The following is a 13,323-nucleotide window of genomic DNA, read 5'->3' as shown; positions in this document are numbered from 1 at the left end:
TTTTAGTGTGATTATAACACAAATAGATTTTTTAGGCTATCATCACAAAAACGTTGATTTTCTGGTCGCTTTTGCGGCCATGAAGTTTCACTTTATTGTACACATCTGTCAAACTGTACTTATTTGAAACTGATGTGTGAGAAACAGTAATCTGTTTGATACAAAGCGTCTATCTGGTCTAGCCCCATCAAGGATTGGGCCATCCACGTCCGTTTTTGCATAATCACAATGTTCACATTTAAAATTATAGTTTGACGTTTCAATCTTTGCTGCTTGCATAACTTTTTGAAGTGTATAATCAAAACATGAGGAAGCTGATGTTATTGCTTACATTATTATACGAAGAATCTGCAGCAATTAACCGAGAACACAAGTAGCTACCTATACCTACCATCAAAGTAGGTAATCATTCTAATAATTGTACAGCATGTTAACTATAAGGTCTTGGAAGCCACCAGTTACGAAGAACATATTGCTTATGACATTATTCGGAGGAAGTTGCGATTGTACCTTTACTCTCAAACGCCTGCTCTTATATCATATATGACTTAGGGTCGCAACGCTTGCAGCTTCCAAAATTTCATTTGGCGTATCTGAACTGTCGCTATCACCCATTTTGATACGCACAAAACACACGCAAAGATGCTAATTATAATTACATACCACAGGAAATGCTTTGTTTTTAATTGTCTAAGATAACTATGATTTTCAGAAAAAATATGTTTGTGAGCAAATTTTTGAATTCTTTTTTGATGATCGCCTAAAAAATGTTGTGTGCACCTTGGCCAAAAGTGATTTGTTAGGCCTCATCTGAATTGCGGCATCGGCTTTCGCCTCGGCCACAAACAGCAGCTTCGGCCAAAAAAGATTACTTTTACGGCCTTGGTACACAAATAACTATTTGCGTTTGGCTGCAAACGGCCGTTACTTTTACAAAAAGCCAATGCTTGTAAAATCTGGATATCACAGGGTCCACAAAACCTATGCTAAACTATGCGATGTTACTTTTCTCTTACTTCCTTCGTTAATGATGCGTAAGGACCTGTACACAAATAGCACTCGTCTTAATTTTAATTACTACTTGGTATTTCATCAACCCTACCTTGTAAGCCAACAGTACTAAATAATCTCTGTACACTTTTGGCACTAATTCTTAAAATGTTCCTTAATAAACCCACAATCTTCTATCCACACACTTTTGGCCCAACCTGTACACCGTAACTCTTTGACCTAATTAAGTGAATGTAACATTTATCTAATTTTAATTTTTGCAAATAATTTGAGGATTCCCTTCTCTTATAATTTTGTGAAAGAATGAAACCATCTGAGGTTAAACTATCTAACTTATCAGATAATTATAATTAACCAAATTCTATACATTTAATAGGGGGAATTGTTCGTTAATAGATTATTTACATAGGGTGTTATAATAGGCAAGCATGTCAAACTGGGTGTTAAAACAAAACTATCATGAATACCAAATCCAAAGTTAATTGTAAAAAATATAAGAAAACATGGTCACCGTATTTCTAAATGGACAAAGAAAATTACCGTATTTGCACGAAATTTACTGTGTATACTCAATATGGGTTTGGGAAACAAAATCGAAGCGTTTCTCATCTGAATTTAAAAAAAAGGTTATGAGCTAAGGCTAACACGCATCGAGCGGAGGAGTGAAAAACCAATTATAATTAGTTAAAGTCATTATGCAAACGAGAGCGTATTATAAACAAAAAAGTTGGCATTGCACATGCGTTAGACCAAATTTTTGATACTGCGCATGTGCAAAATGAAAAATATCGATACGCACGGAATCCTTGTACCAAGCCCTTTCAAATGAGCTTAATATCGCCCAAATCGGTTCAGTCGCGTAATACGTGTGACGGACGGACGGACGACAAAGTGCAGCCAATAGCGATTTTTCACTTTAAGAAAAATACGCTAAAAACTAATATGCGCACTGCATTACTAAAACTTCCATGTTTTCTTTTATAAATTGATGGTTAAATAAAATAAAAAATATATCAAACACGAATTTAGTTTACATTGCGCAATTTAATTCTCTTTCACTACATTGATTTTTTTTCGTATCGAATTGTTTGCCTTTTTTATACATAGATACCATTAACAACAATTTTGTTCCTAGACACATACATTTCATGCAAATGTGGTAATTTTTAGTGTAACTTTTTTAGTTCGACCAAGTGTCAAGGATTTTCGAATTTTAAAAAATTGATTTTATATAGACATAGGTACTCGAACAACCTAACAAATGATAGAAAATTGCAAATTTTGGTACTTTCTTGGACTCCCAGACGAATTTTAATTAAAACTTAATTTTTAGTGAATAACATGGGTCGCAAAAAATCTTATGAAGAAATTCAAGAACTAAAATCTTTGATTAATGAGTATAAAGAAAAAGTTTACGTTAACAATAGGATCGTTGGAAAACAAAATAAGGTATGGGTGGAAATTTCGAATAAGTTTGTTGGTAAGATGAGTCCGAATGCTATATACACAGCTCTTATAAAAAATTACCATTCACTATGGGAAGATGTATCATTAGAAATCAAAAATACAACATCAACGCCAACAAAGGTACTTAGTTCGTCCGAATTAGAAATTATAACACCATCACTTGCCAGTCAAGATGCACAAATTGTTTATACCGTTTTATTCTCGCAAAAGGAATTTGCCCTTATGAAACCTGAAGTGCAAGTTTATAAACGTAACGATAAAGATAAGCCTAACCAAACAGACCGAGAGTACACAATATTGAAGAAAGGAACTTGGACGCACATGCTCTATAAATACTTTTACTTAATAACAAAATTACAATGTCATATTGTGTTTAAACGGGCAAAAATTTATAAGATCGGGAACACTTATTGTACAGTTGATGGCTACTGCAAGGAATGTACTTCGGTGCTAAAAGGCTGTATAGAATATGAACCGATGCCTAATGCTCCATATGTGGAAATGAATTTCATATTTAGTGGGCCGTTTACCACGAAACATATGTCGCTAAAAAGGCGTCATTTAACAGGTGGCCTTCGTAAAGAAGCGATTACCGCTATGGTAAATGAAAACATGAGTGCAAGTCTTTATAGAAAATTAAAAGCGGCCAGTACAGAATTTTATGGAAAAGGACCCAGAGATTTGCCAAATTTAACCGCACTGCGCGCTGCAAAACATCAGGCAAAAAAGAAAAACCTCCTGCACGCAGATCCAGTCAAGGCGCTTTTTATTGCTTCTGGAAAACAAGCATATAATGGAATTATACGAGCCATTGGGCTTACGCCATTTTTTGTTTACTACTGGAGCAATAGCCAAATTGCAGTATACCGTAACTATTGCGCAAAAAATTATTCCACCATAGCAATTGATGCAACCGGAAGTGTAGTGCGAAAACTAGTAAAGCCATGTGGAAACCGATCAAAACATATCTTTTTGTACGATGTCACAGTCCGAGATAAGCATCATAAACATCAATACACCGTAAGTAGCATGCTTTCCGAGAGTAATACTGCACTGTCCATTTACTCATGGCTAGCACTTTGGGCTGCTAGTGGGGCTCCATGCCCTAACCAAGTTTGCTGTGATATGTCGCTACCGTTACTATACGCCTGTGTAAATGCGTTTACTAATTTCAAAACTTTGAATGATTATTTAAATTTTGCATGGCGACTTCTTTTTGAAAGTGCCGAATGTAAAGAAAAATGTTACATCCGATGCGACGTGGCTCACGTGATTAAGTCTTTTACGGGATGGAATTGTTTTAAAAATACTCACAAACGAACGAAAGTATTCTACTTAAAAGCATTGGGCCAACTTGTTCAATGTACAGACATACAAGATCTAGAAAATTTGTTAAAAGCAATATTTGTTGTTTGCCTGAGCGATACGGAAGGCTGTAATAAACAGGGAGAAACTACGGCATGTGAAGTAATGAAAACGTGGCTAGAAAACAGAATAGGGACAGGTTGGAAAGAAAACGTGACTGTAAACTTTGAAGCAGTAAGTATTTATAATATCCATCGTTAGCTAAAAATATGTATTGTTAGCAGGCCACAGTTCACAAAACTCACGAATCTGTAGTTCCAGAAGACACAAACCAATTATTCAGCAAGTGGGTTATTAGTATTATCAAAAAATGCAAGGTACTAATATCGTCACCGAATCAGATTGGAATTCGCGGGAATCAACAAGTTTTACCCGATTTCATAAATGATTTTATGAAAATATCAAAAATCATCCCACTATGGACGGGTGTAATGTGTAGATACTATCCAGGAGCGCCTTTAATAGGCAGTAGTGCCGCCGTAGAGAGTAACTTTAATGACATTAAACACAGAATATTTTCGCAAACGAAATTACCCATTCGGCTAGACCAATTTGTATTATTTCATATAAATGTAATAGACGGTGTAATGAAACTTGCATCTAACTTCAATGAAGAACAGCCGCAAAACTGCCAGAAACAGGAAATGATACCTCCAACTTCACCTTCCAAAATTTGCAGTCTCGAAAGTAATCGTAAGTAGTTATAGGAATAAAGAAAATTAAGGATTTTATTAGTCTGTATTTAAGCACTCGAAACTAAAAACGTTATATGGCAAGGTACAAAAGAAAACGTTTCATCCCGATGTCTCGACGTTGTAGGGTGTAACATTGTAACCTCAGGTGAGTAAATGTAAATATTTAAAAAAAATGTTTTTCGATATTCAGCAAGATCATTGCTCGTGCTGTTGTGTGTTAATTGTTATATTTACAGGATCCAGAGAAATTGAAAATGGAGATACCTATGCTTCCACCTCCATTAAAACACGAGGTGATCACCTACCTGAAAAAGGTATAACAAACAAAATTAGGTACAATATTAAGCAGAGTGTGTATTTTAGTTGGTGAATTAGGAATATCTCGAAAATTATAACTTTTTTCCATACCACTACACTCTACACATTGTGACTCTGTAGAAAGTAGGTGTACATTATAGATCGTTGTACTATTCAAAAATCCCAGAACGTATGTACCTAATTTTACCTGTAGTCCGATAATGCCTAAAGTATGCCTCCATAACAGTTCGGTGAAAATGTACAATTACCTACTTCGTCCTTCACACAGACCCCATACGTAAACTTAAACTCCTGAAAATTTAAACAAATTACATTTGCTAGTTATCGAGATATTATATGTGTGTTCTAATTTATCACCTGAAAAACACTCTGCGTGGCACCTGAAATTTAGAGATACAAATGTAGTAACATGTTAGTTGTTATTGAGTTGAATACTTACATGAATGGTTATTTCTGTATTTTTGTGAGATCAAGTATAAAATCAGTTTAGTCAAGTTTAATTTAATTTAATTGTGATTTAGTTTCATTTAATTTAAACTAATTTTAACTTACAACATTGCAGCGAGCAACTCTGTTTCATGTCCTTCGTGCGAACTTCAAATACCTCCAAATTCAGGCCAACTTTGTGTATTATGCGGAATGACAATACATCAAAGTGAAACATGTTTTGTGGCATGGGACAACAGAATCGTTTGCACTCCATGTGGATCCTTAGATGCTAACGAAAAAACTAAACGAGCAGAATCTCGCTCAATAGAAAACTGGAGGGGCTTGGCAGACATTCCCGTTAAAAGAAAACGGAGCTCCTACTTAGAACCCAATTCAGAATTTTTATGTATGAATTGGAGTGACATGCGAAAGGTGATTCCAATTGGGCTTTTAAAAAATGGACACAGGGTTGATTTGAAACCCATAAAACACAATGAAAAATTTGTAACCCTTTCCAATACGTGTGGCTTTGATACGATTACACAAATATTATGTAGTGCATATTGTGATAGCCTAGAATTCAAGGAATTCGTTAGGGGTTCAATTGAAAACTCATTGCTATACAGCTTAGTTGAGAATATAATTTCTAAGGGGATTAATGTTCGGGCGTATAAGACTAGAGTAGAGATTTTGTGCAATATATTTAAAGGAAAAAAATATCCTCAAAATATTGATGTAATTGATGCTGTTTGTGAAATTGACGACATGCTAGGTAAATTGTCCCTAAATTCCATAGAACACGTATTTAAATGTACAAAGTGTAAATATTCCAAAATTGAAGTTCAAGCATTTTTACCTGTAAATATAGTTAATAATATAAGTAATCTTCATGACGATGTAAATAATGAAATTGCCAATGCTACTACTACTAATAAAAAATGTACTTCGCGAGTTAATGGTAGGCTTTGTTCTAATTATATTAAAAAAAATATAACCATATCAAATAGCTATGTCTTTGTACAACCAGTGTGCCCGAAAAACAGACGGTTAGATATATCATGTCAATTAAAAGATATACCTAATCGCATTACGTGCTGCACTGTAAATTATATATTACGAGGTGCGATTGGGTACATTGGAACTGTGGATGGTTCCGGAATAGGACATTTCGTTGCTTACTGTAAGCGATTAAACAATCTATGGGAGGAGTACAATGATTTAAAAAACAAGAAAGAAAATATTGTAGCGGCAAAAGAAGTGAGAATTGTAATGATCCTTTATACAACTTAGTAGTTAAGTAAACATTGTTGAAATTTTTGTATTTTGCAATAAAAAATATTTACTATATATTTTGAACATCATTGTCTTAGATGTAGTTATAGTAGAAACATAAGGTTCCTCAATTTGCCATAAAAAAGGAAGTTAATTAAGAAAAATAAAAGGATTTTCTATTGCAAATGCGCATAAAGTCTATGGCGGACGTTTTTACGTCCGTCTGTCGCGTCACTGTGAAGGATGAGACCTCGGGCTCGGCACAAGAAAGTCCTTTAAAGCTCGTTGATTACTCGTCACTACATACAGTGCAGCAGGTTTTTTTGCTTAATCACTTCGGGATTACGCCCAAATTTTTAATTAGGCACTAATTTCGTCGGAACGACAATTTGGTTGGGTTTATGTCCAAAATAACGATCACGGAGATCTCCGAAACCATAAAAGATACGACGATGACGATGGTCGCATTCGGGAAAAATTGCGCAATTAAAGAGCTATTATCATGTTGTAAAGAAAACCAGAACATTCTGATTACTTCCGCACCCGCACACAACGCCCGAATCGTGCGAAAATACCTATCGGGCACATTTTTCAGTTCCGAGGAAATTTGTTAGTAAAGTTGATGATTGACAAAGTGTTTCTAAGACTATATGGGCGCAAAGATTTCTGTTTACGGCGCATTTTAGCGCATGATGAAAGGTACGATGCAGTAGGAAAAAAATGTTAAAAAAAGGTAACTTTTGAAAACGTTAAGTTAGCCTCCCCCACTTTAAAAAAAATGGTATGGGTTAACCGTGATGGCGGTAGCTTTAATTCTAGTGGTGCAATTGAGCGCATTACCAAATGTGTCTAGTGGCATAGATATCGGTAGCAAAATGCATTATGGGGGGTTACGTTCACTTGGCCGCTCCCAAATATATAAGGATAACCAAAAAACAAGAATAGCGCAAAGATATCTTTTTACGGCGCATTTTAGCGCATACCTAGGAGTACAATTTTGTATGGAAAGATGATAGAAAAAAGTAACTTTTAAAAACGTTAAGTTAGCCCCCCCCAACTTTTTGAAAATTTGTCATGGCTTAACCGCGATGGCGCTAGCTTTAATTCAAGTGGCGCAATTGAGCGCATAACCAAATGTGTCGAGTGGCATAGATACCGGTAGCAAAATGTATTATGGACGATTACGTTCACTTGGCCCCCCCCAAATATATTTAAGGATAACCAAAAAACAAGAATGGCGCAAAGATATCTTTTTACGGCGCATTTTAGCGCATACCTAGGAGTACAATTTTGCATGGAAAGATGATAGAAAAAAGTAACTTTTAAAAACGTTCAGTTGGCCCCCCCACTTTTTGAAAATTTGTCACGGCTTAACCGTAATGGCGCAAGCTTTAATTGAAGTGGCGCAATTGAGCGCATAACCCAATGTATCAGGTTACCTAGTTACATGCGACAAAATACGTACTGGGGGGGGCTACGTTCACTTGGCCCCCCCCCAAATGTTTTTCCGGATTTCTAAAAAACCATAATGGCGCAAGAGTTATTATCGGTGGCGCATATGAGCGCATAACGAGCGCATTCATTTTAACATAATACGACTATCAAATCTAACAGTGGGGGGGCCAAGTTAACGGACCCAGATACTCATTACAGACTATGAATGCTTTTAAAAAATTCGAACAGCGAGGATTTTTTAAAGCTTCTGGTCTCAAAAACTAAATTCTTTTGGGGACATTTTAAGGAGGGTAGCTTGCAGAGGAAACATTTCTAACAAAAAAATGCAAATCAAATTCGGCGAGTGTTAATATGACTATGTTGCGATGCTTGAGGGTAGATAAGGGAGCTCATATCTGATCTTTATATCTCACTTTGGCTGGCTGTAGTCGAGTTATTTTTATATCTACACTACAGGGTAGAATTAACCACCACCAAAGTCTTGACGCTGTCTTTTTTAACTTTTTTTTTAAAAGTTATGGAGCAAAATTTACTCAAAATTGTTATTTATGCACTGATTTCTTTGAGAAAACAACCAAACGTTCCATTTTGATGCCTAGGAGATAGGTTTTTCAAATTTTCTGATATCCATATACATTGAACAAACGTTATTTACGCAAAAATTTCTTAGTTTGCTACTGTTTGAAGATCATGTGTGTTTTGATCAAATAATTATTAGATTAAACGAACTTACCTGTGAAGTTTGATCATAATTATATGACTCGCCCCGCCTGAAATGATCACTCAATGTAGTACCCCTACTTACCCGCCAGAATTCGCACAATTTACAGCCAATTCAAAAAACGCGCCAATTCCAGGACTGCCTCCTAGCCCTCAAAATGGCCAACTTCATTACTTCAAAGCCCGATCAGTCGCAAAAGAAATGATCAGGGGATAATCAATAATTGGGAAGGGAGGGAGTGATCATTTCAGGCGGGGGGAGTCATATAATTATGATCAAACTTCACAGGTAAGTTCGTTTAATCTAATAATTATATGCTCACCCCGCCCTCAAGATCACTCAATGTAGATGTTTAAAGTACATTGCGACTGAATAACACTTTATTTCGAAAGAAATAAAATCAATACATGAAAACCAAATACACATTCTGAGTGTAAATAACAGTATAAATAAACTAACAAGTTTTTAATATGGCTCTGGCAAAAACCCCACGGTTTGCCAATGGTCGATTATAAAATCGGGCAAACATGTTAGAATCTTGCGACCACCCAGCAGTTTTACGAATCACATCCAGATGAACTCCTTTTCTGTTCGCTGCCGACACTGCAGCATGTCGAGTACTATAAGCAGAGAAGCTATCTGTGTCTATTCCACTATTTTTCAGCCCAATCTTTACCCAACGACTCAACGTCTGAGCAGAGATTTCTCTATAAGGTTTGCGAAGACTTACAAATAGCTTGTCCAGTGTTCCACGAATAGGTTTAGTTCTACTAAGATACATCTCCAGTGCAGAAGCAGCGCACACCTCAGGTTTGTCCACAAAAAACGGAAGAAATAAAGCTGGCTGACAATTCCCTATCGAAGAGGTCTTAATACGAGCAGGAATCTTAATTTCTATTCCATCTGCCTTGTGCTCTATGTTAGTAATTTGAATAACCGAAAAGGTCTGTAAGCGGTGAGCCGTTACCAAGGCTAATAACGTTATCAGTTTAACTGACAATAACTGTATCGAAATAACATTATTAGGGTAAAGAGATCCCAAATATTGTAACACAAGTCCCGGGTCCCATGTCGAATTATATTTGGGAGCGGGAGCTCTTAAGTTAAAAACTCCTTTAATGAGTCGCTTGACTTTTGCATCTTCTCCCACTTCAGGGGAAATAAGCAAAGATAGCGCAGAACGAGCTGAGCAAATAGTGCTATAACCAATCCCTTGATCAAACTGGAGAGCTAAAAAATCCAGAACCAAGGAAACGTCCTTTGTGAAGGGATCCACACATCTCTGTGAACAGAAGTTCCACCATTTTTTAAGTGCAACTTCATATTGTCGCAACGTGGATGTTGTAATAGACGAAACGTCCTTTGTGAAGGGATCCACACATCTCTGTGAACAGAAGTTCCACCATTTTTTAAGTGCAACTTCATATTGTCGCAACGTGGATGTTGTAATAGACGAAACCAGGATCCGAACTGCTGACTCTGGAACACCCCTCTTTAGAAAAGCCTCCCTGATAACAGTCCTGCCACCAGGGAAAGTTTGGGCTCTAGCGGGTGTCTCCTGTTAAGAAAAGACAAAAGATTAGTATTTGGTTCCAAAACCACAGGCTTACTACACAAAAGTGAAGAAAACAAGGGATACCACGGCTGACTTGGCCAGAAGGGCACAATAACAATCCCTTGGGCTTTGTCCTCAACGATTTTCCGTAATACCCGAGGAATTAAGGAAAAAGGTGGGAAAGCGTAAAAGAAATAATCTGACCAGACTAAAGTAAACGCATCAATGGCTAAAGCCGCAGGATCCCTCTGCCAACTCACGTAAAAGGAGCATTTCTTGTTGTCTTTATTTGCAAATAAATCAACTTCAGGAGAGCCAAAAGCTGTCACTACCTTAACAAAGGCCTCAGAAGATAAAACCCATTCAGTTTCTGCAGATAACCGCCGAGATTCGTAATCTGCCTCCCAGTTATCTGCCGAAGTGATGTAAGATGCAAGAACCCATAAATTACGTTTCTCACACCACTGCCAGATAGACCGGGCAAGACTGTTGAGTTCAGGAAACTGAACCCCTCCCATTCTGTTTACATAAGAGACCGCAGTTGTATTATCAATCCTCAAGAGGATATTACGATTAGACAAATCTTTGGTAAAGTGTTTTATACCTAAATAAACAGCTAATAATTCTAGGTAATTTATATGTTTCACTTTATGCTTATCATTCCAATGACCATGAGTCTTATCATTTCCACAAACTGCCCCCCAACCGGTCTTAGAAGCATCTGTAAAAATAACCGTATCCGAAGGGAAGTTTCTGAGAGGACAAAACGAAATTCGAATCTTTTTTCTCCACCAATTCAAATCTTCAATAACGCAAAGAGGAATGTGCATCCATTCATCAAAGTTGCCATTACAAGATTTTAAGGCTAAAAACTTAGCACGTTCAAGTTGTTTAGTATAAACCCAACCATACTTGGTTGCTGGGCAAATAGACACCAATTTCCCTAATAGTTCAGCAAATTTTCGAATCTTACAATGAGAGCGTGTAGTAAATTTCTCTAACAAAACTAAAATAGAATCTTGTTTAGAAACAGGAATTTCAATTCGCATTGACATAGAATCAATTACGAAACCTAAAAAGGTACAACGAGTACTAGGCTCAAAAAAGCTTTTCTTCTCATTAATAATGAAACCTAATTTCTGTAATAAACGGCAAGTCTGAAAAACATTTTCTGCACAAGACTCACGAGATTGTCCAAATACAAGAAAATCGTCAAGATAAACAATTGATAAAAAACCCATAGATCTTAATTTGGTCACAACAGGTTTCATCAATTTTGTAAATACCCACGGGGCAATTGCCAGGCCAAAAGGCATACAATTAAATTCATACAAAATATTATTGAACCTAAATCGTAAATATTTCTTAAAAAGCGGGTCTACCGGGACCATAAAATAAGCGCTTTTTAAATCTATTGTTGCCATGTAACCTCCAGGACACAACAAACTAGATACTAGGGAAAAATTTTCCAGTTTAAAATGTGGTGGCTCCAAATATTTATTAAGCATTTTTAAATTCAAAATGAATCGGTGAGAACCGTCTGGTTTGGGAACCAGAAAAAAGGATGACAGAAACTGTCCCTCACAAGAGTGACATTCTGAAATAGCCTGAAAGTCTAACATTTCCTTAATAATAGTATTCAAACTAGATTTCTCCCTAGGAGACCAACAGGGCTCCCTGGGAAAATAAGGCTGAACAGGAATGCTTACAAAAGGAATTTTGAGGCCTTGAATCCAGGACAATAAAAGGTTATCCTTTGTTAAAGACTTCCAAAAGTCAATATATAAATTAAGACTACCTGCCTTTTGAATTAGAGGCCTCAATGGCGTCTCGACGGCCGGTGAAAACGCTCCTCTCGAGATGCTGGAGGAAACCGCTGAGGACGGAAGGACGGAGCAGACCTGGTTGTCAACGATTTCTTGATCTGCGATCTTAGGCTCTGAACTTGGGTACGCGGTCCACCTTGACGAGCCTGCTGTTTCATTGCAAATCGAGGGGGACCTCGGAAGTTTAACGAAGGCACAGCCCGAGGAGCTACTGGATTGGAAGCTGAACGAGCACGTAATTCCACCGTAGTCTTGTCTAAGGCTTTTGCTGCCTTAATACGATCACTCAAGTTATCGCCAAATAACCAACCATCCACCGAGACTTCAGTTAAAGTAGCAGCCAGGTCCTTGTTAAGAGCACCTTTCAAGATCATTCGACGGGCTTGTGATTGTTCATGATGAAGGTCGGCGATCAGGCGAGCTGCATCACTGCACTTTTCCACCAACAGGCGACTCGTATCTTCATCTTCAATCAGAAGAATGTTGATAGCACTTCCTAATGCCGAGAGGGCTGAACAAATTCTGCTCTGCATAGCCATCAATCGAGAGTCTCGGGCCAACGTAGCTTCGGAGACAGAGTTTTTAACCTCACGGTTCACTTTTGGGGGTTCCAAAAGGGGACAATTTGAGATCAAAGGATACTTTGCCATAATGGCTGAACGAGCATCCTCGGTTAACCCAGATTGAAGGATTTTTCCCCAAATCTCAGCCAAATCTCGGTGAATAACTTCTGAGTTAATGCTCGATGACTCCTGTCGTCCCAGAATTTTCAGAATTCCATCGTCTAGCGGCACCACTGCCTCTCGACCTTCACTGCCCACCGGGTCAGGAACTAAAAGGATACAAATCCTTAGTCAACAGTCTCAATTCAAATTGAAAAACCAACAATTTTTTAAACGAACGATGAATAACCTCAAAAGAGGTCCGAGTCAACCACTAATCTTAAACATAAAATGTACCAATAAGCTAATAAACTCACTTCCCTCCGCCGTCTCTTCTACAGCCCCAGCTTCAGAAGCAAGCGACGAAGAAGGGGGCTCCGCAGGGAAATTAAAGTGATCTCTAGCACGAGCAAGATGACGCTCACGGCGCTCAAAAGCTTCTCTCAACTTCCTTACACGATACCGAACCTCATCTTCAGAGGAATCGGAAACTGAAGGCGAACGCTTCCTTCGACGACCCATTTTCACCAACAAAGTAGAAAATTTT

General features: G+C 37.5%; 2 protein-coding genes across 2 annotated transcripts; one reads left to right on the top strand and one right to left on the bottom strand.

Annotated features, from left to right (window-relative positions):
• Positions 1-4,358: 4,358 nt before the first annotated feature.
• Positions 4,359-7,047, top strand: LOC116181907. The gene is made up of 5 exons (XM_031502360.1): positions 4,359-4,536; positions 4,591-4,683; positions 4,775-4,852; positions 5,419-5,717; positions 6,922-7,047. Exons 1-5 carry the CDS (start codon positions 4,431-4,433, stop codon positions 7,045-7,047), a joined length of 702 nt encoding a protein of 233 aa, XP_031358220.1. The 5' UTR covers positions 4,359-4,430.
• A 1,950-nt stretch (positions 7,048-8,997) lies between these two features.
• Positions 8,998-13,298, bottom strand: LOC116181909. The gene is made up of 3 exons (XM_031502364.1): positions 13,094-13,298; positions 12,091-12,946; positions 8,998-10,291 (listed from the first exon to the last, which is right to left on the bottom strand). Exons 1-2 carry the CDS (start codon positions 13,296-13,298, stop codon positions 12,108-12,110), a joined length of 1,044 nt encoding a protein of 347 aa, XP_031358224.1. The 3' UTR covers positions 8,998-10,291; positions 12,091-12,107.
• Positions 13,299-13,323: the final 25 nt, after the last annotated feature.

Source organism: Photinus pyralis, unplaced genomic scaffold (assembly GCF_008802855.1).
Source record: "Photinus pyralis isolate 1611_PpyrPB1 unplaced genomic scaffold, Ppyr1.3 Ppyr1.4_unclustered_Scaffold2792, whole genome shotgun sequence".
NCBI classification, from domain to species: domain Eukaryota; kingdom Metazoa; phylum Arthropoda; class Insecta; order Coleoptera; family Lampyridae; genus Photinus; species Photinus pyralis.
The sequence above is the reverse complement of the archived record's forward strand: the minus strand, read 5'-3'. Positions and strand labels throughout refer to the sequence as shown.